Consider the following 27,211-nt stretch of genomic DNA (forward strand, 5'->3'; position numbering starts at 1 on the left):
GGATGGTGTCACTGTTTTCACAGGTTTCTTCTGTGCTCCGGGGATTCCTGGACCTGATGCTGGTGAGGGAGCCCTCTCAGAGAGCCACAGCCCAGGAACTCCTTGGACATCCGTTCTTGAAACTGGCAGGTCCGCCTTCTTGCATCGTTCCCCTCATGAGACAGTACAGGCATCACTGAGCAGAGGATCCATACAGGCGACAAAGCCAGAGGAGGACATGAAAATAATTCAGGAGAACATGAGGCAACCACAGAACATGCAAAGGCCTGTGCATTCTAACCAGCTGATCGGTGGGACAGTGTGATGACCAGCAGGGTTTAACAGACCAGGGCATCTTCTTGTGTCTTAATCAGCATCTCTCCACTGACAGCTGGCATGCTCATTGGGAACACGGCTTTCATAAGTCATCATTATATTTTTCAGCCCTTCATCCAGCAAATCAGAAGGATTCAGTACAAACTCTGTTATGACACATCCTAGCCACATGCAGGGTAACACATAGGATTTTCTATATTGAAAGAATACTTTTCTGGCAAAAAAAAAAAAAAGGAAGGAAAACAAAAAGCACTTTTTTCTTAATGGTAGCAGTGTAATGTATTTTGCAATGAATTTGTAATTTTTCTGTACGATAGTTTTGATAATTTATAGTACTTTGATGTCGCGTAGCCATTGTATCAGTTGAAGTAATACTTGTTTACTAGCAAGAGTTTGAACAAAGCCTTTCCTACTTTTTTATCCCTTTCAGAGAACCAACGATTCTTAGGAACTTTGAATATTGAATGACTCTCAATCACCGTCAGCTTTAGTAGAATATCTTTCTTATCTTAACAAGTGTCTTATGTGATGGAAGAAGCACTAAGAGTGATGGTGATGGTGGTGCGCATTTCATTTATCCAACCAAAAATAATAAGATTTGAGCCACAGGAGACCACCAAACTACTCTTTGGGATAAAGCTAAATGTTTGGAAAAATCACATTTCCCTTTAAGGCTGTTAGTCACAAACCAGTGTTTGCCCAGCGGGTATTTCCCCCTGTGTCCTGTCTCAAATGAGTATGACGTCCCCTTGTGGGCAAATTTCCCTTTCAAGGAACAATTTCCGTGCTAGGATCATTGACTGGGACCCCCATGTTGAAGGTTTCAGTAAGGCCGTGAGATTTCCAGTCTCACAAAGGGAAAGGAGCTAGAACAGGGCAGGATGTTTGGTTTCGTTTGTCACTGTTTAAAACTCTGTATGCTAGCACACCAAACTCTTGTCTGCATTTACCTTCGTACCGCAGTGTTGATTGCTGTTGTTCATGTATCGTGCTGGAAGTTGAACTGACTCTAGAGGGTGAATTAGGAAGGGTGGGACCTGACTCCAGTGGTGACCATGTTATAATGTGTTTCTGACATAGGAGAGTTGTGCTGCTGACTAGGTCTCCTCAAATGTTGATAGCAATGAATGACTACTACATTTTGTGTTGCTTGTTGGATGAATTTGCATGTTAATTGTAGGCCAATGTAGATTTGCCTTTAAAACTCTGAAAGAGCTACATAGTCATCATTAGTTTCCATTAATTATGCATCAGACAAAAGCCATTTGTTACCAAACCGGAAAACCAGAGGCTTTTCTTAATGACTTCACATACTGTAACAAATACGAATTTAAATTTGTGAAAATGCTCTGGTTGCTCTAAGCATAATTAAGATTTTTTTGTAATTAATAGGTTGCTAATTATTTATTATAGTTAAAAGGGAAAAAAGGCATAAAATGACTTTCTACTGATTAGATTTTCAGTCTTCCCCAAAACTGAAAATGCCTAATCATAAATAGAATCTGTAATTTTATTTCATAAAACTCAAAAGTCAATGTTTTATGTAAAATATTAAGATATTAATATAAATATGTAAGAATAAAAACAATCTAAATTCAGAAAATGGCAGCCCTAAAAATTCATGGGACATATTGTATTAATTTAGGCAGGACTATGTAGTAGAAAGAAAAGAAAAAGAAAATCTCTTTTTTAACCAGGACAAATATTAAAACAATTGCAGAAAATAGTGGATTTTGGATTCCAAACATTTTGACAGTGTATTGGAAATTTTTCTGTAATTTTCTTATCACTGGGTATTTTTTAAACTACTCGTTGGGTTTACCGAAAGCTACTGTAGCTTAAGGTTTTGTGAGCACTAACTATTGGCAGAAACTGCACTTGCAAATAAAAATAAATGTTTGCCTTTTTTCGCATTGTTATTAGAAACTACTGATTTTCCCACGTTTGTTTTCTTGAGTAATCAAGAATGGTTTCATTATGATCTTGGGGAATGCAACTGAGTTGGTATAAAGTTATGTGTAACATCATGATGACATAAGCCAAAGACAAATATTCCCATCCCCAGAGGTTACAAAGAATGTAAAACTATGTTGTAGATACCACTATTGAGGAAAAATAATTATTAAATTCTTGAAGCCAAGTTCAAGGAAAGCCAGATTCATAGCTAAAGACACCCACTTCATTTCCCTGTTCCAAAGATGCTGAACTGATCTGAAGGCTTTTACCAACAACAACAACAACAACAACACATAAAGAGGAGATTTTTTTGCATTAAAGAAGGTGTGGTGAGAGGTCTCTAATAGCCTGAAAGGGGGTCCCCCCCTCCCCTTCTTGATTGGGTGACAAAGGAGACATTAATATTTAAACCATGAAGTTGAGAGGGACACTTGTCTATAAAGAGTTGATTTCTCAACTAGAAACTTCAGAAGGTGAAAACCCTCAGGGAACAGCTTGAGGTAGCATGATGGGAAAGGTTGTTGTATTCCAGGGAAGAGAAAGATGGAGGTAACCTTCCCCAGGCAGGTCCCCAAAACCATTACAGGGCATGGAAGGAGACATCAGCTTCCTTTGGTGGTGATGGGCCATGGAAAAGGAACAGGGAACATGGCAACCCATTTAGCTAAGCATTGGGATGCCCAACCTAGATAATGCATTGGAGGCATACACCATGGAGGGAACTAAAGGGAGGTATGGCTGCTTTTCTGCAGGGTGAAGGCATCAGGGTAGAGCTGAACCTGATTCTAAAAACTACATGCACCATCTTCATCAAGACCACTCTAAATGACAGAGGTTTCAGGCTGACACAAATGAGATGCACGCATCTTCTCTTCTTCCAACAGCATCTCCAAAGAAACCAGATGGGTTACCAGAACCTTCCTTCTGCTCCCAACTGCTCCCTATAATTTTAAGCCATGTGTTAGTATGAGACCCCATGATTTGGAGAAGGGACTTGGAAAGAAGAAAGGATAATAAGAGCACATATCCTGTTTCCTGCCCCTACCTATCCACTGCTACCTCCTTATCTTTTTCTGATACAAGTTTAGCCCAAGCAAAGGAGAGGGGATTTATTTTAAATTAGAATGAAATTATTTTTTAAAATATATTTTTATTGATTTCAGAGAGGGAGAGAGACACATCAATGATGAGAGAGAATCATCAATTGGCTGCCTCCAACATACTCCCCTTCCCCCCACTGAAAATTGAGCCTGCAACCCTGGCATGTGCCCGGACCATGATCTCCTGGTTCATAGGTCAATGCTCAACCACTGAGCCATGCTGGCCAGGTATGAAATGATTTTTTAATGGATTAGACAGAATCATGAGTTATGGTTGTTACTCATTACCCACTGGGAAGAACACACTTAATAGAAATTACTGGAAAAATAAAATTATTCCATGAAGTTAAGAACTCAAGGAGTTCAGTCAGACTCCTTGCTCAAACTGGTTTTTCAAAAAAGAGTACTGTGTCATCAAAGAAATGTAATGTGATTCCAGAGAAAAAATAGGTTTGTTCTTAAGTAGGTACAAAATGTACAAGCAGAAGCATCTGTGAAAGTGACATAACATCGTACAAATTGAAATTGTGCAGTGAAGTTGGTCAACTTGAGCCTGAAAATGTGTGCATTCTGGAGTTGTATTTCCACTCAAATTAATATATCACCTTAATGTAAGTTCTGCCAAAAAGAGAACCAAAGATTTTGACACAAATAATTTATTTGGGAGATGATCCCAAGAAGCTCACTCATCATGGCAGAGTGGAGAAATCACAAAGAGGAGAGGGAAATTTGGGGGGAAAAATGTTTTAATGAATGGGTTACCACAACGGGTGACTGGGGCTCCCACTGGAGACCTGCTGGAGAGACATGCTGGATATTTGTCCACCATCTCCCATCCCTCATTGGCTGAGAGGTGCTCCTACAGCCTCAACTCCCAGAGCTTCCATCTCGACCTGTACCTGGCAGTTTGCTCCCTCTAATGAAGAGGGGGAGGCATGGGAAGCCGTGGGTATATACAGAAACCGTTACCAGTGACTTTCAGGAAGGGCTGAGGTGGGACCCTAACAACATCTCCTACATAAACAAACTTGGTGAAGGACAAAAAGAGGACTCAAGAAAAGGAGAATTACTGATTTCTGGATCAAAATGTACTGCTTTCTAAGAAAAGCTGTTCCTTATCTTGAAGTTTGCTCAGGTAGCAAATGTTTTAAAAATCATGCCTCATCATTGTCAGCATTTAATAAAATGTAAAGCTAGAAAGGACTTCAAGGGCTTATATGATCCATCTTAAATGCACTAACCAAGGCTCCCAGCATTCATCATAATACCTGAACACACACACACACACACACACACACACACACATTTCGGTTCCATGCAGGCAGGGATGTTTACCTAATTTGTTCACTGATGTGTCCCTAGCACCCATACCAGGGTCTAGAAAGCACATGCTCAGTACTAGCAAATACTTGTTATCTCATTTGTGATATGAACCTTTGTGAGTCTGTCCCAGCAGGCAACCTGAAAGGTATGGTCACTTTAAATGACAACTGAGGCAGCCAATAGGCCTGGAGCTCTGAGCCTAATTCCCACCCTAGACCTTCTTGCCTGTCTGAAGCCTATGGACCATTCTAAGAAAATGGTTTTCAATGCATCAAGTAAAACACAAGAGCTTACAAAGGAAACCAATTAAAGTACAATGATCAAAATGTTTTAATGTTATGGTTATCAAGCATTAAATAACAATATCTTGGGAAGATCTACCATAATTTCAAAGTAAGGAGTAAAAATGACTTTGAGATATCACCAACCAATGTAATGTAATGATTTCTGTGTATTCTACAGTGGTTTGGTGCTTGTGTTCAGAACTGAGGGAATGCTACCTTTTATAGGAGGTTAGTAAAAACCAAAGGTGTAATTTTTTCCCATCCAAGTGCATGGACTTCTCCACCTAAGTAGTTTTCTGGCTGGGGGTGGGGAGAAATCCCTGCACATAAACATTCTAAAATCAAAATAAACTGACACAGAAAACTGTGGATACCAGATTAAAAACCCTTGCACTAGTCCCATTGGGTCTTTCTTGAGCTTGTATGGAAGGTAAAGTTGGAATAGATGTGTTAAGAATTATGCTAGGAAAATTTCATCAATAATACCTTTTATGGAGCATTTCCAGTGCACCAGGCAAGGGACTTAATGCACTATCATGAATCTGCAAATAACTTTGTAGCCATGGGCATATGAGCTCTATTATCTGATGAGAATATGAGCACAGAGAAGCCCAATAATTTGGCTAATAGCAAAGGATTTTTAAAAAATATATTTTTATTGATTTCAGAGAGAAAGGGAGAGAGAGATTGGCTGCCTTCTGCATGCCCCCCACTGGGGATCGAGCCCACAACTGGGCATGTGCTTTGACTGGGAATCAAACCGTGACCTCCTGGTTCATAGAGCGACAGTCAACCCCTGAGCCACACAGGCCGAGCATTAACCAGTTTTTATATTGTTATACAAAATTACCTGAGAGGGTAATAAACTCCAGAGATTCTCAGTCTGGGATGATGTCCTAGAACTGATGTTTCTTTTTCGGTGGTCCCTGGGATGATGCTGACGCAGGCTGCTTGCAAACTGCACTTTAACACTGACATAAAGCTGTGTCTGCCTCTTTCTGAGGTGTTTCCTCCCGGGAAGTGTTTGTGCCCAATGCCAGCCTGGATGACCTCCAGGTAAAACACCCCCGTGCACCCACACAGCAGGCTGCCTCCACCCGATGCTGCAGCTCATCCCCACCACCTCCCTTCCCATTCTCCACCTTTCTCCGCTGCCTCCCACACCCACGCGGCTTTGCCACCTCTTTGTTCATGGAAACATTGGGCAATTGGCTAGATGACAGTGGTCATAGTTTAGACTGGAGAACAAAGTCTCCTCTGGCCCCTGAGAAAGCTTCCAGGGAGCTATTTCCCAAATATAGGGGAACCCTGCAAAGAACCTCACTCAGAATTTCAATGAAACTCATGCTCCCCAATAGAACCTGCATAAGGTTCCTCCAGCCAGGTTTTTCCAGGCTGGCAGACCAGCAACCTGACCCAATATCCTTTTGTGCCCAGAGGCATTTGTTTTTAAAACTCCAGTAAAAAATGAATAATGACGGTTAAAGGGATTATTGAGCATTTGTGGTTTGTCTGTTTGTTTTCTCTCATCTCTGAGCTTGGGGAGCAACACAGAGAGAGGAGCTACAGCCTCAGCTTGTTCCTGGTATAGTAGCAGCTGTGAAATGCAAAACAGTGACTCCGGCCATGAAAGGAGCCCAGGACTGAGACGTGGGGGTTGATTCAGTGCCTCTGGACTCCTGGCCTTCCTGCCCAGAGATCACTACCCCTGCCCAAACAGCAGCCTCCCACACCAATTTTGTTAAATTGATAATGAAGAGGAAGACATGGCTGAGAGAAATAAAGTGAGGAGCAAAGAAATTAGGCTGAACCTGAGACCTCATCGTATACAGCTAGCTACAAAAATACGATGTGATAGTCATAGCACTACGGCTTTTATGCATACTGCATGTTGCAGGTGGAAAAATCAGTCTTAAGTTTGAGATTTAAGATATTTGGATCCTAGCCTGGCTGGTGTTGCTCAGTGGTTGAGCATGGACCCATGAGCCAGGAGGTCACTGTTTATTCTCAGCCAGGGCACATGCCCCAGTTGTGGGCTTGATCCCCAGTAGGGGGTGTGCAGGAGGCAGCCCATCAATGATTCTCTCTCATCATTGATGTCTCTATCCCTCTCTCCCTCTCTCTGAAATCAATAAAAACAAAATAAAATGATAAATTGGGATCCTAGAAAGATTTAATTAGTCAGCTTAGACACAGGGATGTGGCCACATGACAACTTTTTGAAAAGAGCCAGGGCACTGTGTTCTTTTTAGAATGACCTGCGTGTTGTTTTCTTGTCAATCCTCCACTATAGACTCTAAGTTGTCAAGTTTACTACTGTATACCCAACACTTACCCTGCACTCACTCAGTGGGTACTCAAAAACGGTTGAATAAATGATTAAATGATTCCTATGTTTTGTGAAAGTAAATTTTAAAAAACAACACAAATTTACTGTTGTGAAAGTAAATGTGGAATTTTCAGATGTATGGCTCAAATTTCTAAAAGTTTTTCTGAAGGGGTTACAGAAATTAAGGTTAACTTATTGGTATATCTAAGGGTCCATTTGTCCCCAAATCCTTGGATGGTTCCATTAAATAATGAAGTTTGTAAAAAAAAAAAAAAATACATGGGATGCTAAAAAGGAAAGGGCTTGTCAAGTTTGGGCCAGGGGGTAAGATGATCACAGATGATAGCAGAATGGAGTAACCCGTGGGGAGATGTTCACACGCATCAAAGGCAGCTCCTTTTCCCTGTGAAATGTGCAACTTTTATGAGAAATTGGGGCTTTTTCCTCACTGGTACCAGACAGACACTGAAGAAAGTTGATTCAGAGGGAAAGACTGAGGTTGAAAGAGCAGCAAACACATGGGGAACAACAGCAATTGGCTGATGTTTATCAAGATTTGCTGGGATCCTGGACTTCTAAGGATGCACTACTGCCAGCAGTTGAAGGCTGGAGGGGATGGGCTCGTGCTGCCTCTTAAGTGGTGGAGACTGCATGGGGGTGGGGATGTCCACCCTAACATCAGAAGATAGACTTCTTCTTCCCCCACTTAGATCTTCTGAAAAATGATTATTTAGGAAATGAGGGAAATTCAAATAATGATGTCTCAATAAATTACATTTTACTTCAAATAAAACTCCACCTAGGCTACCAATTTCAGACCCTCTTTTTAATGTTGTTGTTTTTTTATTGATTTCAGAGAGGAAGGGAGAGGGAGAGAGAGATAGAAACATCAATGATGATAGAGAATCATCAATCGATTACCTCCTGCACATCCTCTACTGGGGATTGAGCCAGCAACCTGGGCATGTGCCCTGAGCAGGAATTGTACTGGTGACCTCTTGGTTTCTGGGTCAATGCTCAACTGCTGAGCCACACCCAGCTGGGCCAGTCCAGCTTTTTATCCAAAGTGAAATACCAAACTCAAGACCAAGAAGCGTCAGAGGCAATATCAGACCAATTGTTAAGAGATGCCATCATTAAACGATGTATAATTGCCAAAGAAATTCATGTCCTGCCACTTGGAAAGGCCCACATCCCCTCCGATGCCTCCTGCCCATCCTTTGCTTTTCCTCCTGCAGAAATGAATACCCTGTCTTCATCATTGCCCTCCCTCCTCTGGATGCCAAAGAAACCATTTTAGGTTTGTTTTCTTCTTTCAAGAAAGCAGCCAAACTTTAGACTGTAGTGTTTTAATTCATTCTGAAAAACAAACTCACATGGATTGATTGATTCTTCAGGTCCCCTTAGTTGGACCTGGCACACTGTGAAGTCCAAACAGCTCTGCAGAGTGGCATTGACCAGGTGCTTGTGCTGCGAAGTCACTGGGTGCAAGTAGCAGTGGAACATTCCCAAGACAATCACTAGACATGCAGAATGCCAGCCAGAAGCATGGGTCACTTTCAGGGGTCTTGCCGCAGGGAGCATGAGGTTGTATTTCGAGTGCATTGACAATTGTGTAGGGTAAGCCAGCTGTGTTCAAGGGACCAAAGCACCCCCATTCCTCTGAACCTAAAGGGGTGTCCTCCCAAAGGGAGTGTCTTTCCAATCTGTAAAGTTTGGGGCCAGATACCCCTCTGACTTTTATGTGTTGCTCCTTCAAGAGTCAAAGCCAAGCCACCATGAGCACGAAAGCTGGCTGACCCCCTCTATTCCCATTCCCCAGCATAGAGAGAACAACTGCCACTCACCTCCTGCATCCAAAAGAATCCCTCCATCCCTGGGTTTAAGCATGGACGCTGGCCAAGCAAGCCTGGGATACCCAGGACTGCCAGATTGTAGCTATGTTGGTGTATCCCATGTACAAGGTGGTGAAGTGCTTTTGTGTCTCTATCTGATCCAGGTGGGGCACAGGGGTTTGGGGGTGCCTGCTTGATGGCCCCTAGCCCATGTGTTTATATTGGGACCGGTCCCTAGGGATCTGCACCTGGTTGGCAGTCATTTTGTGGTGGATGTGGTAAATCACCAGCGTTACCACAATGACGAGACCCAAGATGAGCCCCAAAATCAGGGGCAAGGTTTCTTCCAACTGTTCCTGTTCATCCACCTGGCATTTATGCTCTGAAATGGGAAAGAAGAAGAAAAGCAGTGAGCTCCTGTCCAAAGGCACTAAATCATACATCCTCCGACCAAAATTTAAAGGCAATGGAGATGAAAATCTCCTTCAAGGAAACTTTGGGAAGCCCTGTGGTGTGTGTGTGTGTGTGTGTGTGTGTGTGTGTGTGCGTGTGTTTTCAGAAACAATATTTCTCCAACCAACCCTAAGGCTGAATCACAATATTTTTGCATAATATAAAATAAAAATACACCAATTAAATAAGGCAACATTCAGTTATTGAATTCTGGGCAATGTCAACAATATTCAGATGAATTTTTCAATTTTCAGAGTGTCAGAAACAACCACTATCATTTTTATTATTGGTTTGATTGTATAACTTTTTCTTGAAGTATAATGTACACATAGAGAATTGTACACAAATATACAGCTTTAAAAAGTCTGAAAGTACCAAGTGTTGGCAACTATATGAAGCAATTGGAACTCTCATACATCATTGGTGGAAAATGGTACAAACACTTTGTAAAACTGTTTAATGGTTTCTAATTAAGACCAAGAAACCTTTCAGACACAAAAGAGTACATATTGTGTGATGCCATTTATATGACATTAAGAACAGGTAAAACTAATCTATGGTGATTAAAATAATAAAAGTGCTTATATCTGGCAAACAGGGCACAAGGGAACTTTCAGATGTGATGGAAATATTCTCTATCTTGATCTAGGTGAGAGTCACCTGGTTGCAAGTACAGATAAAAATGCATTGGATTGCCCTAACTGGTTTGGCTCAGTGGATAGAGCGTCGGCCTGCAGACTGAAAGGTCCCAGGTTCGATTCCGGTCAAGGGCATGTACCTTGGTTGCAGGCAAATCCCCAGTTGGGGGTGTGCAGAAGGCAGCTGATTGATGTTTCTCTCTCATCGATGTTTCTAACTCTCTATCCCTCTCCCTTCCTCTCTGTAAAAAATCAATAAAATATATTTTAAAAAATCAAAAAATAAAAATGCATTGGGATAAATACTTTAGATTTGTGCATTTGAATATATGTAAATATACTAAATTTTCAAAAGAAAGTGCAGAGCTTAGTGAATTTTCACAAATGAATACCCCATGTAACCAGCACCTAGATCAAGAAAGAAAATGTTACCAGCACACAGGGTGATTCAATCTTACTCTCTTAAAATTCAAAACTTTCATAGCCCCAGGTCTCCATCTTCACGTAGAACCAGAAAAGCAATTTTGGGGAAACCTGGTGGTCAGATACTTAGTAGAGGTGACCAGAAGTGCATTCCTAGCAAACAGTACATGTTTACTTGAGCTCCTTTGCTCCCTGTGGGTAATGACTGGCCTTTCACCAAACTTATGAGCCACAACTGGATAAAACAGGCTTTAGATATCTGTTTATAAAGACCAAGTTCTTAAGTAAAAATGACCCAGTGAGTGCTTATTGCGCAACTACTATGTGCCAGGATGCTCCAGAATCCCTGTTGATACAGTCCTCCCTCTCAACTCACCCGAGACCAATAAAAAGAATCTGGAAAATCACAGGCAAATATACAGTTTTCTAAAAGTTCATACTTAACATGCCTGGTTCCTAAATTAATTTTCAGTCCTAAGTACAAAGATTGTCTCATTTAATCTCCATAACAATCCTATTTTATCTTTGAAGAGAACAATGAACAGAAATGGAATCCCTGGAGTAGGGATTTTGTTAACAACAAAGGTTGTTTTCCTCACTAAAACACACTGTTGTTCATGTTATGTTAACACAAATTATGGGGTTTGCTCAATTTCCATGTGCTGGCCACAAATTCATACTTTGATATTCATAACAAACCCCCTTCAACCACACCTGGGTTTATATTAATAAGGGGACTTTGGGAAGGTCCCTCAGTCACCTAAGGATGGGGGCGGGGGGGGGGAGGGGCGCTGGTTGCCAGGAGAACCAGTCCTGTGATTAAAGTGTTGAAACTTTTGGACCCCAAACCCTGATTTCTGGGAGGGGAGAGGCCCTAGAGCAGTGGTTTTCAACCTTCTGGCCCTTTAAATACAGTTCCTCATGTTGGGACCCAACCATAAAATTATTTTCATTGCTACTTCATAACTGTAATGTTGCTACTGATATGAATCGTAATGTAAATATCTGATATGCAGGATGGTCTTAGGCAACGCCTGTGAAAGGGTCGTTCGACCACCAAAGGGGTCGCGACCCACAGGTTGAGAACCGCTGCCCTAGCGATTGAGTTCAATCACCAATTGCCAGTGATATAATCAGTCCTGCCTCTGCAATGATACCTCAGTAAAATCCCAAAAGGACTGGTTTACAGAGCTTCTAGTTGGTGGACACAAGGATATGTAGGGAGAATGGCACACTCAGAGAGGGCACGTGCCCTGACCTTTGATAAATGGATGATCTAATAGAGTTCTGAGAGCCACTCTAACAAACTAATCAGACCTGAGGAGAAGGAGGAAACCTCCAATATATAGCAGGTTGGTCAGATTGCTGTCTGAAGTGGGGAGGGGGTAGTCTTGTAGGGCTGAGTTCTTAACCTGTGGGATCTGATCGTATCTCCAGGTGGATCATGTCAGAATTGAGTGGAATTGTAGGACTCCCAGTTAGTGTCAGAAAATTGCTTGGGAAAAAAATTGGTTGGGGAAAAAAACACTAATATTGGATTTGGTGTCAGAATCGTAGTGCCAGATATATTATTATTAAATAGATAATAACTTTGGTGTAGATATGAGAAATAACATTTTATATCCCATATTTTTTCCAGAGGAGAAAAGCACAATGTATTTTGGCATGAATACATTGCCAAATTAAATTACTATTGTGTTTTTTGTTTTTCTTTTCTTTTTTTAAAATTTTATTTCAGGGAGAGGACAAGAGGGCTAGAAACATCAATGATAAGAATCATTGATCAGCTGCCTCCTGCATGCCCCCCACTGGAGACTGAGCCCCCAACCAGGGCATGTGCCCTGACTTGGAATCAAACCATGACCTCCTGATTCATGGGTCAATAGTAAACCACTGAGCCACACCAGCCAGGCTGTGTTTTATTTCTTAACAAAGTTTTTTGTTGCGTTAGGGAAAAAAAAATATGAACTAAACACAGCACAGGAAGTGGTTTCTAAAGGGAGTATTAAACTATGGACATTTCAAAAATAATCATGGGAAAATAAGAGGATGTCAAAAAGTGTCATGAAAAATACTGAATCCCCCCATCCTTACCCATCCCCTTCCACTAAGAGGTCAAATAAAGGGGAATTCCTGAGCCTGCTATCCCTTATCCACCATTCCAAAACCCACAAAGTTCTGGAAACCAAAAGTACTTTGTTATCACTCATTTGGCAGCAAAACCTGACTTGAGTTACCATTGGCCTGCTCATGATTCTCATTCATCCTACCTAGTGTGAATATTCACATTTTTCATTGCAAGATACAGATATGTTAATATATTTGATTACAGGGGACCGCAATCAGAGTCTGGGGTCTTCTTAATACAATAGTCTCTCTTATACATGGGGATATGATATATATATTCTCCACAATTTTAGACATTCACTGAGGGTCTTGGAATATATATACTGGAGGCCTGGTGCACCAATTCATGTATGGGTGGGGTCCAGCCAGCCAGATTGGGGCTGATCAGGCTGGGCTGGCCAGGAGAAGAGGCCGCGGGAAGTTGGTGGGCCGGCCCTGTCCCTTGGTCAAACTCCCAGTCAAACTTCTGGTCTAGGAAACAATTTGCATATTAGCCTTTTACTATATAGGATAATGTTTTTTCCCCTCTAAAGACATACCTATAATAAACTGATTTATAAATTAGGCATAGTAAGAGATTAACCACAATAACTAAAAATAGAACAATTATAACAATATACTGTACTAAAGGTTATGTGAATGTGGTCTCCTTTCAAAATACCTTATTATAATATACTCACCCTTCTTCATGTGATGATGTAGATGATACAATGACCAAGTGATGAGGTGAAGTGAGGTGAAAGATGTGGGCTATAAGGGTGACTTGAACACAGGGCTCTGTGATATGAAATAGTCAATGTGATAACCTGAACAGCTACTAAATGACTAATGGCAGATAATGTAGATATGTTGGACAAAGGGCTGATTCACAGACCAGGTGAGATAAAGTAGGAAAGCAAGATAGTTCACCATGCTGCTCAGAGCATTGCACAATTTAAAACTTATGAATTGTTTATTTCTGGAATTTTCCATTTATATATTTAGACCATGGTTGACCATAGGTAACTGAAATTGTGGAAAGCAAAATCACAGTATCTGTTTTCCTAAAATCTACAATATTCTGAAAATTGTCAAAGATTTTAGATGAGAGATTGTGAACCCATAAAGGATTCCCATTTCCCTTTTAGGCTTCAGCCAGTGTTTTCAAACTGCCTCTAACCCATAGGGAAAAAATTTTATATTACAAGTCAAAACAGATGTATATATATATATATATATATATATATATATATATATATATAACTAAAACCGGAATTTTACAAAACAATAGTTATCCTTACTTTGTGCTTCAAATAATTTTATACCCTATTCTATTCTCTTTTATTTAAAACAGTCCTGGCACCCAGCCAGCGTGGCTCAGTGGTTGAGCATTGACCTATGAACCAGGAGGTCACAGGTTGATTCCTGGTCAGGGCATATGCCTCGATTGGGGGGTTTGTTCCCCAGTAGGGGGCATGCGGGAGGCAGCTGATCAATGATTCTCTCTCATCACTCGTGTTTCTATCTCTCCCTCTCCTTTCCTCTCTGAAATCAATAAAAAAAACAAATAAAATAAATAAACAGTGCTGGCCATGACCTACTAAATGGAATTTTCCATTTAATATATTTAGACCATGGATGACCATAGGTTGTAATCATTTTTTGTACTAGTTTGATGAAACTGTAACACCCTTCTTAGAATAATGCTTATAAATGCATAAAAATAAAACATTTAAGGTTTTACAGGAAACAGATTACACTGAAATGCAGCTATCAACATATTTTTAAATAATTGGAAAGACAATACTATAGGTACTTTTTGTTAATACACGTGTATGCTGGCTGTGATTTACAAAGTAGTGAGAAGCATAATTATTTGCAAGATCTGTACAAACTAATGTGAGATGAAAATACGATATCTATTTGTGACAATGTCACAGGAATTACTGATACTACTGTGGGTTGTCACCTTCATTTATAATAGAAGGAAATCTTAAATACTAATTATGCCTCTGTGTGTCAGGAATAGGGCAAGCACAAGAAGGATATGTGTAAACTCTATCCCACCAGCCTGTAAGCTCCCCCAGGCCAGGGGAAGTTTATATCTCCCAGTAATAAGGTATAGCAGACACGGACCATGTCTTGTCCCCTTGGCATTCACCATTGCCACACATTCCCACAGGTTTTGACTACCAGGCAGTTAGATGACCCCGAGTCAATGCCTGCCCCTCCACCCCAGCAGTCATTGGAGAGATTGTTGGCACGCTGAATTCGTGAGTTTTTATCATGGCTTCTAGAATTCCTAACAGCATGATTGGGAGATGCCACCTAATCTGTGTTTTACCCCAATGGAGTGCGTGGGAGTTGGCACGTAAATGCTGGCCCCCTTCCTTACTTCCCCTTCCCCTCCCAGCTCAGGTGGAATACATGAAGTGGGTCCTATAGCCTCTCCCAGAGGTTCCAGCAGCGTGACCCCACGTGCCCACAGTAGTAATCTGCTCACTGATGGACCTGTGCAGCTGCCTTGCCTTCCTATCTCACTTCCCCAATCCCCTGCCAGTGCTTTCCAGAACCACCTCCTAAGTAAAACACTTGTCCTTACACACTCCCTCAGGATCTGCTTCTGGGGAACCCACACTAAAGCACTGGGCCCCAGTACAGTGCCAGGAACACTAAGACCAGCAACGTGGCCCTACATCGGGCTCCATATTCCAACCTTCAGTGCAGTTCTCAGTAGTGTTACTATAATAACAGAATTATCTCTCAGATGCTTATACAGGAGGCCCTGAGGAGCAACTACCCAGGGTGACCTGTTTCTTGACTGGGAGGTGCCACACATCCCCCGGGATGAGCATCAGCAAACCCTCGGTGGGTTGGTGGCATGGCAGCTAGCCATGGGGCACCTACTGGGGGTGGCATACAGAGAAAGGTAAGGCTCGTTCATTTCCACTAGAACACAAGTTGTTTTTCCCATAGCTCTGGGTAAAATACAGACCAGGTGGCATCTCCCATTCATGTCATTAGCAGCAACGACAAAGAGCTCATGAGTCCAAGGTACCCGGTGACCTTCCTAAAGGTGCCTCCTGCCTCCACATGCTGGCTATAGTTGCTGAGCAGAAGCAGCAGAGGCTCTCAGAGGCTAAGAGCACAGGACCTGATACCCAAAGGCAGGTTCTGGCCCCAGCCCCAGCAGCCAGTCGGAGTGCAGCCTTCACCAATAATTTCACTTCTCCCAGCCTCAGTTTCTCCACTGTAAAAGAGGGGAGGGGGGGTGTCTCAGTACCTTCTTCACGGGTTGGTTTGCTTGTTTTTTTTTCTCCTCAAAAGAGAATTAAAAAGGAACCAGCCTATATGGGGTACCGTGTAAATGAAACCTGAATTTTTAATAAAGAGGAATAGAAGTACCCTTTGTGTTGCATTATGTTTCTTCTGTCATTATGCATGAAAGTTGCCTTTAGTTCAAGCCATTACAATGCTCAGGCTGATCGTCCCCTCCCAGTGCCGCATCCCCCACCCCATCACATACGGGAATCTCCTGGGGCCCTCAAAGGGACACACAAGGAATTAACTGTGGGAGGACAAATTAATCCACCCCAACTGAACAACAGGGGTGCCTTGAACTGCTGGGAGGTAGATGGCACACGAAGTGTATTTGTTATGGAAATGAGTCAATGTGGCTGCCGCATATCGGCCCCTGGGTGGTTTATTTCCCCACTGAAGATTGAGATCCATTAGCTGAAAAACCTGCTGGTGCCAAATTCAAATTTTTACACATCCAATTCTTTTTAAAACAGCCCAAACAAGCAGATTTTTAGCCATTTAGAGCCTACCTGCTTCGCATAATAAACCTCAACCAACAGCTGTTACCCATTGATAAGCTAGGGCCTTGTAGCTATATGGCTTGGAGCCTCTTCGCTGCCCCTCAGAGCTCTCCGACCCAGAGACTCCTCACTGTGCTACCCAGTGACAGACATCACCTAGGCATGGTAACCCCCTCTTCAATACTCCTCCCCCTCTGGATGGTGGTCCTTAGGTACCTCCCTCTGGTCAGTCTCATGCTGTGAGGAGCTTCCCTTCTCATGCAACCATGCCCAAGCACCAGTAAAGCTTGTGTGTTACTGCCTCCCATGGTCGTATATTTTCCATAGTACTTCACAGGCCTGGAGCATGGTGGGGGATGGGGGGTGGGGGGAGTAGGGGTTGTCTAGAAATGGAGCACCATGGGCCCTGCCCCAGACCTACTGAGCCAGACTCTGCATGCTAGCAAGATCACCGCAGCTGTGCACCTTGCAGCAGATTCGTGTGTGCACTGCAGCTGTAGACCCTGCTGGGCTCAGAGACTTTCGCTGGGGATTGGTGTAGTAACCAAGCTCAGTGCTCCAAAGGGATTTGTGTGATAAAGATGTCAACCCACATTTGGGCTGAGAGAAGCCTCTGCGAGTGTCCACTAATCCACTTCACTGACCCTTCCTTCCTTGTTTTTCTCAGTCTAAGCAGGCAAGTGTGAAACTGCAGGCTGCCAGGTATGCCCCCTTACACAGGGAAGAGGTTCTTCATTGGAAACCCTGATGCTGTGGGTCCTGCGCACACATGACCAACTGCATGTACACACCCTGCAGTGAGCATACAGATATATGACCAGATAACCCCTCCCACACACACACACACACACACACACTCACAAACACACACAGGCACGCTCCATTCACACTCACACAGCCATCCACAACATGGCCAGGGCCTCCTGAGGGTCTATTCTGGGGAATGGGGACCAAATAAAATGGTGTCTTACAAAATCGAATAAAATGGCCTGAGAGGCTCTGGCAAGGAGGAGCCAGGAACAAAAGAGCCCTTACCATACAAAGGCACATCGATCCAGTAAGTGACTCTGAATGGGGCTTGTCTGCTCCCTAAGCTACAAGGCTTAAACCCCAGGGCACCATACAGAAGGGGACATCCTAATTATTACCCAGAGAAGCCTGGTGAGACAGGTGCAATTTTCTTGTGCTTAATATATCTGCATTTAGGAAGTTACATGGGCTTAGGTACAAACACTCCAAGACTGTCACGCCCATCTAGGAACTGGAAGTGAATAAGAAACTGCTTTTCAAACAAAAGATGTCATTAAGTCCATGCCATGAACTTCAGCAGTTTTGAGGAAAGTAGCTCTGGTCCTTATTCAGAATTCATTTACTCTGACATTGTACACAATTCTAAAAATCTGAACTGAGATTTGATTTCTCAGTGCACGGATGATAATAAGCAACAACTTAGAATTAGCCCAGAGTGGGTTAGGGCAAGGTTTTGACAAGAAACTAGTAAAAGCAGCAACTACAGCACCAGTAGTACCAAGAAGTAATGAAGTGCCTAAGAACAGCTGACCAGAAAAAAAACAAAAGGCAATAAAGACTATTGAAAGGACCCATATAAACTCAAAAGCATCTATGTTAGGGAGCCTGGGACTGATACTGCACAATCCAATATTTTCATAATAAATTCCTGATCATCAATAATCACAAATCCAATTACATTTAATTATGTTTAATATTTTCAGTTTAAAACAGACATTATTACAGGTATAAATAACTCTGTAATCAAACAGATTTTTTTTAAAAAAAAACACACTAAGGTCTGCACTCAGAGTTTAGTTTCAATTTTGAAGAAAATACATGAAATGAAATAGGCCATCCTTCTGTGAGGACCGTTAAGTGTGGTGCTGCTTTACTAAATCAATTAGATTCTGACTTGCCTGGCATGGAGGCATTTGGAAGTCTCTATTAATTGAGCGCACAGCTTCAGAATATCAATTCAGCCAAAGTTAGCTGGGCATCTGCAATGTGCCAAGCACTGTATTAGGTGCTAACCATACAAGGATGAAAAAGAAGCAGGCCCTTCTCTCAAGAACATAGGAATTCTCAAATGCCTTCTAAATGATCATGTGGTGGTATGTGTGTATGTGGGGCGGGGGGTGGATCTATTTAGTTTGGTTTGAGTGGGAGGTGCATTTTATCAAAACTGGATTCCTTGGGAAATGACAGTGGTTTGTGTGTGACACAGATGGGGACTCCCTAATATCCTGAACATTGGAATAACTGTATTCGCCTGGGGAGCCCCAGCCCCAAAAAAGTCATCCATAAAGCAATCAGAATCTCTCCCCATTTTTTAACCACAAGGAGTCAACAGAATATGTACCTGTCTTTAACAACCTCCCCCAGACAAGAGAGAGAGAACAAATGAATTGAAGACTTCACTTGCCCTACATTTGCCCAGTGTAACTTGTGGCTAGACTTGGACAAATTGCATAAAGGTGAGCTCTCTTCATGCCCTGCCTCTGCTGGGAGAACCAGGAGAATGGAGATGCCCTGGACCTGCGAGATGCCCTCTCAGGAACTAACACAGACTGAGAAGCACATTTCCTCTACAACCCAGAGTGAGCAGGTCTGGGACCCAGGCCTTTCTGGAGCCTTGTGGGTATCCCTCCCACACAGTGAGTGCTGGATGGAGGCAGTTCTTCACATTTCTCTCTCTGTGGTCTCCATGTAACCTACACACACACACACACACACACACACATGCACACACACACACACACACACCTATTGCATTCTAGAAACACATAATCTTGGACTAATAGTAGTAGAAACTATAGCTGGAAGTGTCTGAGAGAACATGGAGAAACTGAGGCCACAGAAGCGAAGGCCCTTCTCTAACCTATGGCTCTCTGGGTAGCTACCTGAGATTTTTAGCTGCTTTTGGGTTGAAAGATTTAAACCAAAATTGTATATATTTTTTCAAGCTGATTTTCTTACCTCTCTCCCTACCAAGGTTCCCCTTTTGGCAAAGAAAAGGAGGAAGGGAAAGATAAGGAACTAAAGAAAGGGAGGGAAGAATGAAGTGAAGGAGGAAGGGAGAGAGGGAAGAAAAACGAAAGAGACATTGAAGAAAGTTGGTATGATGCAGTTTACAGCCTTTAGCCTTAGAAAAACATTACAGAAGGAGATACTAGTAGTGTCATGTCAGCCTAGAGGAAAGCCAAGTGCAGCCTGGGACCCTTGGCAGATCCCCTTCCACATCCATCCTGATGCCAGCCTTCTCTTACCTCCTCCCTTTCTCCTCCCATTACCACCCCCACAACTTACCTTCACTGAAGACAAAATCAGAGATGATGTCAAAGGGCTGGATGTGGACTGCAGACAGGATCATGGTGACTGTCTTCTGCGGATCGCTGGAGGTTAGTGAAATGGTCTGCTGAGCCTGACACTCATAGGACTTTCCGGCTGGTGTGACCAAGGCAGAGAGGCGATGTGAGTTGGCTGTGTGCTTCCCAGCTGCAGGGAAGACCAAAGCAATGGTTAGGCCTCTCTGGCTGGCAGAACCCTCCTGGCTCCTAACCTCCCCAGCCAGGAAAATGGCTCTTGCCTGTCAGCTCCAGACCTTGTCCAACCCTCCGTGCAGCCAGGCAGTGTCACCTCGCCAGAGCTGGGGCTCTGCCTGCGGCATCAGGTGGTGTCAAAAGACAAATGCACCTATTCCTTCATGAGCAGGAGCTCCATAAACATTCATTTGGAACTTGGGAAATTTTTGGAATTTCTTTTTAGAAAAGGAGCATGATACCTAAAAACCCAACCCTTTTTACTCTATAAAACCTGACAACGCAGATCCCAAAGACCCAGAACAGTGACTCAGTTTTCCACATTTCATACTGGTCCCCAAAGAATAAAATATCTTCCTCACAAAGCAGGATTTCTTGTGTCCTGGGCAGACACCCTGGGAAAATGCTTGAATGTGAATTTTTATGAACATAAAAAAAAATGCTTTTTTTTTTACTGTGATGATAAAGGGGGAGAGAAGGGAAAGATGACATATATATTCCTTCACGTGATCAATACAAATCTTTTCCCAGCCCAGGTGCTCAGGTGATCGAAGGCCTCATTATGAATAGATTAGACAACTGAGAAAACCAATCAATACATTTAAATGTGGTCTTTGACAGTGCCTGCAAGTACAAACTTTGCTACTTGAGGAATGGACATTCCTCTGGCCACGATATTTTTGGAGAATCTGGGTGAGTTGTTAAAATGATGGGCAGAAACAGCTCATAAATTAGGCCACGGTTCAGAATGCACTCGGGTGGCTTCAGTCGAGGACTGCAGACGGGCCTGGGAGCCCTGCCGCCCTGCGCAAAAAGATACCGAAGGCATCATATCCTGACGGGAAAGTCATACTGCCCCCTTCAAGTTTCAGCGCATGAGAAGGAAAACCGGGGAGCAGAACATTATGCAGCTTTGTCCTTCCCTGCGCCCCTCTGTAGGACAGGTCCTAAGGGGTCGCCCCGAGGCAGCCAGGGGAGGTCAGGCCCTCAGAGGAGACTTTCATCTGGCATCAGGCCAGGGGTGCCTGGTTGGCCCTCAGCCCGGATTCCTCGCGCATGTACAGGCCTGAGGTCAGGAGGACCCACTGGCGCTTGCTCTTTCTCTGCGCTGGAGAACACGCCTGGGAGCGCAAAGCCAGGATCTGTTTCCAGAACATTTCCGAATTTCCTGAGGAATTCGGCCTCCGTGCCTGTGCTTCTGCGGGGTCCGCGCTCCCCCAGGCTCCCTCCCCAGCCCTGCTGACCTCTACTCACCGGTGACTGCGTCTTTAAAATGGGTCTTCTCCGAGGAGTCGTAGACAAACTGGACCTTGCTCAGCCTCCACGTCGCCTCGGGGCCCTTGGAGGTGTTGTGACCTTCCTGCCCAGCGGAGAAGGCGCGCATCAATGGCCCCTGCAGCTTCTGCGCGGAGACACTGAGGGGCGGCCCCTGCCCACACCCTCCCGGGAGAGTCTGCGCCCCCCTGGGCTCCGAATTACCTTTACAAACAGCAGTTTGAGCGAGTACGCGCGATCCACCCAGAACACCTGCAGCTCCGACTCGTTGTGGCCACAGCGGCCCTTCACCTCAGCTCCCCGGGTCAGTGAGATTTCAGCCTGTTCCGTGATCAGCTGGGAACACAGACGCCCCGCACCCCCTCAGCGCGCCCGGCCCCAGTGGGGGCTGTAAAGGGTGGCGCGTCCATACTCCAGGTTGCACGCCTGGGCTCTCCTTTGCGCGCGTGATCCCAGGTCTGGGAACATGCGGTTAGATGCTCTACGTGCAGACCCCGCCGTTAGGGAAGCAGAGAGAGGGGGTTACTTTCAAAGCAGGCAGAGCGAGCAGGAGGCGTTACAAGCCGGAACCCCCATGCAGCATTCGGGAGCAGCCTGCAGGGACCAAGGGGGCAAGGCAGGCGACCCAGGCCTTCATAGGGCATTGAGGGTGGGTGCCCTTCGCCCCTGGAGCCCTAGGAGCAAGCTGGGAAGGAAAAGGTTCCTTACATCGACATAATTGCTGGCCCACACATCATAAGGGACAATAAATTTGGCTGCAAACTCTGCCATGAGACAGGTCGTCCCATTTTCCCGCACCACAAATATATCTTTTTCAGGGTTAGTGGAAAGGCCTGAGAGATTTTCCACTTCTTGTTCTGCCGTGACTCGAGCCATTGTATCTGCGGGGGGGAAAAATCCTATGGGTTCCAGGCTCCATGGTTGGAGATCCTGGTCTGCGGGCTCGGGGGTGACAAAGTTCCCAACGACTGCTGTGCGACCTGCGAGCCTTTTCTCTAACCTAGTGCCAACAAATTCAAGCCCATTGCTGTTGATTAATAATAAAAATAAAATAAAAAATGAAGCCTTTACTCATTTATAGCCATACTGGCTTTTTTGTTAATCTTGGGATTTTAAACCAAATCTTTCTTACCAATGCTCTGACCCCACGAACAGGCCGGTACAGCACTCTCTGTGATATGGCATACAGGTGTGTGTGTGGCTCTCTGGGGAATTCCTAGCAGGGAAGCCCTCTGCCCCCTCCTTCCACTCCTATCCTCACCCCCCCCCCCCCCTTCTAAAATACCACGTGAAATTTATGGGCCACATCTTAAGCTACGGACTTTATTTACTATGCTGGCCCTATTCTCTGCAAAGAATGTACTCGGCCCTCGCGATCGCCAAAACGTTACTCACGGAACAGCATTAGGAGAACTCGAAGTCTATTCAAGCTGAGAACGGCTCTTCCTCGGAGATCCATGGTTGCCTTGCAGCGAATGAGGCCAGATGTGCTGCAGCAGAGGCCGTCCGAGAGGGAATCCCTTAAAGTCGCGTCTGGAGTGAGCTGGGGTGAGCCAGTGGCGGGGGCGCCGAGAGGGAGGAGGGATGGAGCGCGTGCTCTGCAAGCTCTGGGGAGGACTTGGTGTCGGATGCCGCACCGGACCGGTGCAGGCTGAACAGGATTCTGCTCACTGCAGGGGAATGAACCGCGCGGCGAGGGAGCTGTCCAGGGCTGCGAGTGCTGAAAGGAATATGTTGTGTTGCAGGAGTGATTGTGGCTTGGATTGTGCAAAGGGCCAATGAGACTGGGGGCGGGGGTTGAAATTCTCTCTGAGCCTGTTTCCTGTTCGGCAGTTCCATCCGCAAAGAGGATTCTGTCCTGAGAAACTTAATGGATTTATTTGATATCCTTACCGAAAACAGTTAGTAGGTGGTGTAGCTATCGCAATCACATCACTGGAGTCCTGGCTTCTGAAAATGCATCTGGCTCCTGAAAGAAAATAGTAGAGCACAAATTGTTGCTGCTTTAGGAGTGGAGGAGTAGGCAGTAAGAGGGAAGGAAAATGCTATGGCAACCGTTTCCTGCATTGGGAGACATCTCCTTCTCTTCCCTGCTTGCAATGAGCTCATGGGTTTAAAGTTAAATTGATGCCTCCCCAAACAAGGCTGTCAGTTAATGCAGCATATCCATAGGGCTTACATCCTGTGAGTTCTGCTGTCTGGTTGCATGAGCACTCTGAACTCTAGGGTCATTTACTTACCCTCATTCATTATATTGTATTTACTCTGCCAAGAAGAATACTTACTCTGAAGTTTGTGGAGGGTTACTTAGGGTCTCTTAGGACAGTAATGTTTCATAGTTACATAAACAAACAACTACACACACACACACACACACACACACTGATATGACTCTTCAGCATCTAGTGGGGCAGAAAAAGAAATACTACTGAGCTAACCTTTTTTCTCCCTGTAAATCAGAATCAGAATACAGTTATTTCAGCAACAGACATGCAGTCCTCATCAATTGTAGTGATCTCTAAATATTTTATTTCTTATAGGGTTTCATTTTGTGAATAATCAGTAATATAAGGTCATAAAATAAGGATATAAAGGATCATTGTCAAATTTGATACTCCTACAGCTTTAGAAGGCAGGTAAGGGAAGACAAACCTTATTTTGGTTGTATATATCCTAAAACTAAGGCTCAGATAAATTAAATGACCTTCCTAAATGTCACATGGTCAGTTAGAATTAAAATAGAAAAATCACATGCTTTGACTTTGTAGGGATCATCTTTATTTTTTCTTATATAATACTTTGACTCCAAAATATACCATATTTTTATTTCAATAAAAATCTTTACTCGGTGACCAAATAACAAGCTGAAATCTAAACTCTATCATTAATTCACATTCATGAAATGTATAGAATGCTGTTTTAAATAAATAAATATTTTGATATAATATTTTCTCCATAATGTCTATATGATTATTTTCTCAAACCTATTCCTCTATTAATAATTAGATACACATTTTTACATCTTTATTTTGATATTTTCTTTTGACTCTTTAAAGTACTCTCTTGTGTCAACAAAGAAATTATTTATGTAATATAAGAAGAAAGCCATTTTCAAAGGAATCACCCTCTGATATATAAATCAGCTACAATAATTTAACATCTTTATTTTACATCTGCATTTTGATATTTCAGCCAAACATTTTTCAAGAACTTTTCATGAATTATTATATATAAAATAATTGAGGCAAATTGTGATTGATATAAAATCAATTATCATCAGTTGAGAGTGGAAGCTATAAAATGTATATACCTTACAATTTGTCATGTTAGCAATTATTATTTTCCTGTAGTTCTGTAAAAACTAGAAAACAATGAGACATATGTAATGAAGCCTCTATATTTTCTCTGGCTCTCTCTTTCTCTTCCTCCAGTACTTTAATGAGAAAAGAAACAAATAGATTTTAGTTCAGTTTTCACTATTTTTTATTGTATGGATTTTGGTGTTCCTCATCTTAAAAAATGGCATAATTGCTCATGAGATGGCTGGATAGGCTAAGTGAGCCATTGAATACAAAGCATTCAAAATGAAAGACAAATCAATTTAGCCTGTCAATATTAACTGAATACCTACTACCTACATTATGCTTTGGAAACCTACAGATAAATAAGTACTATTTATACAAGGAAGAGAGATATCTGTAAAAGATTATGACAGTTTCTCTTGTAAAACATTATTATAGATATACTCACTTTATAAGTTGTTAAAAGATCAACTGAATTAATTGATGACTATCTGTTTTAAAAAATAAAATATTAGATGGGAAGTAGCATTGGTCATTAATGTTAAATTATTGTAGCTGATTTATATATCAATGGTGATTCCTTTGAAAATGGTTTCCTTCATATCTGACACAAGAGAGTACTTTAAAGAGTTAAAAGAACAAAATCAAAGCAACTTTAACCCTTTCTTCCTGGGAGTCTTCAAACATAATTAATTTAATGACCTTTTAGGTGCTTAATCTTAAACATAGTTAACAATTACCCATTATTTTGTTCATTTTATTCCTAGTGATTCTTATGCTGCAATGGGAATTAAACCATTATACCTACAACTTTCAGCTACACCAATTACACAACTTTCTAATCATCCCTTTGAAAAAACAACAACAACAACAACAACAAACTTCAGTTATTTAAATTACCAAAGAGGCGATAAAGGAGCAAAACTTACCATTAAATTATATTTTAAAATAGTAAAAAAGTGTTTCAGAATTTGCTTCATTCTTCATTTTTGGGGTAGGAAAGTATGAGAAACTGATATAAACATGTACATTCATGTGGATGATGGCTATGTCAGTTTTCATCATTGCTGCTGATGAAATATCAGAGGTAAGTATGACCAAGCAAGTTGGCTTTTGAATCTCCTCTAGATCCTCTAAGTCACAGCGGTTCTCAACCTGTGAGTCACGACCCCTTTGGTGGTCGAATGACCCTTTCACAGGGGTTGCCCAAGACCATCCTGCATATCAGACATTTACATTACGATTCATAACAGTAGCAACATTACAGTTATGAAGTAGCAACGAAAATAATTTTATGGTTGGGTCACAACATGAGGAACTGTATTTAAAGGGCCAGAAGGTTGAGGACCACTGCAAGACCTTTGAAGGGTTCTCTTCAATTCATATACTTATTGAATTAGACTTTGTGAATCTCATACCATTCAATGATTGCTTCTTTATATAAGTGGGGAAAAGTCCCTTGAGTGTGTAAAACTTCAATGTGGATGAGGGAAAAGAAGAAGGTATATGAAGATATGGGTTTGCCTGGCACAAGGTGTACAGCAATGTTTAGAGAAAGAAACTGTAAGATACCTAACCCTGCGTGGGATGGAATCAACCAACGAAGGCCACTTGGAGAAGGTGGCATGAGCATTCTGAACTCCAGGGTCACCTACTTACCCTTGAAAGAAGTAGAAATATTGTCCTGGTGTGAAAAACAAGGAGGGACAATGCAGATGGAAGAAATATATGTTAAATAGGAGAGTCAGTGCAAAAATGTAACTCTTTATCCTTCCATATTTATCCCATAATACGTTATAGACTACATAACCCCTACTTAACCCATTTATTTGGCAATTTACCTACATATGGCATATGCAAAATAATAGCATGTGAAAAAGTATCCTCAATAAAATCACATATTTAAATTGCTAGGTATACCTCTTTTTACTGGATTGTACAAGCAATTGATTCGCATTTGTAGAATCAAGAAACAAAATCACAAAAATCAGGAACAAATGCTAATTAGAAAACATGTTTATAAGATTCAAAAGGGTAAAGCTAGGCTTTGTTGCAGTAGAAATTTGGCTTGTTGATATTTCAGTCCACAGTGAAATATAAAAATGCATCTGTCCCCACTGTCCCCATTAGCACCAGCAAGCACACACGTGTGTGTGTGTGTGCGATATCTGAAATTATCTGCACGCACGCGCGCGCGCGCGCGCGCGCGCGCGCGCACACACACGAAGGGAGGGAGGGAGGGAGGAAGGGAGGGAGGGAGGGAGGGAGGAAGGGAGAAAGACTGAGAAAATGAAAGAATATGGAAGCATGCATGGATAACAGAAGCAGGGATAATTTACACTGGACGAGATGCACACAGCTGTGAGGCCAAAATTACTACTTAACAAAACATTTTCTTGTGTTCAGCTTATCATTGAACAATTATTTCATTTAATTTAATCACTGCCTTTGAAACCCTTTCTAGGATAGAAACCCTTTTGGGATAGGAACTGAAAAGTAA

At 42.7% G+C, this 27,211-nt stretch overlaps 2 protein-coding genes across 2 annotated transcripts in view; one reads left to right on the forward strand and one right to left on the reverse strand.

Moving 5' to 3' along the window:
- The window catches only part of PAK5 (p21 (RAC1) activated kinase 5), a 241,800-nt gene extending 239,578 nt beyond the window's left edge, over positions 1-2,222 (forward strand). Inside the window, exon 10 of the mRNA XM_070419915.1 lies at positions 24-2,222. Within this exon, the coding sequence (XP_070276016.1) occupies positions 24-179 (156 nt within the window). The 3' untranslated portion in view covers positions 180-2,222. The remainder of the gene's footprint in view (positions 1-23) is intronic.
- A 6,418-nt stretch (positions 2,223-8,640) lies between these two features.
- LAMP5 (lysosomal associated membrane protein family member 5) lies at positions 8,641-23,420 on the reverse strand. The gene is made up of 6 exons (XM_070421444.1): positions 22,805-23,420; positions 22,118-22,290; positions 21,614-21,745; positions 21,389-21,494; positions 19,902-20,090; positions 8,641-9,524 (listed from the first exon to the last, which is right to left on the reverse strand). The coding sequence occupies exons 1-6, from the start codon at positions 22,866-22,868 to the stop codon at positions 9,346-9,348; spliced, it is 843 nt and encodes a 280-aa protein (XP_070277545.1). The 5' UTR covers positions 22,869-23,420; the 3' UTR covers positions 8,641-9,345.
- Positions 23,421-27,211: the final 3,791 nt, after the last annotated feature.

Source organism: Myotis yumanensis, unplaced genomic scaffold (genome assembly GCF_028538775.1).
Source record: "Myotis yumanensis isolate MYYU_CA2020_CCGP unplaced genomic scaffold, mMyoYum1.0.hap1 SCAF_7, whole genome shotgun sequence".
NCBI classification, from domain to species: domain Eukaryota; kingdom Metazoa; phylum Chordata; class Mammalia; order Chiroptera; family Vespertilionidae; genus Myotis; species Myotis yumanensis.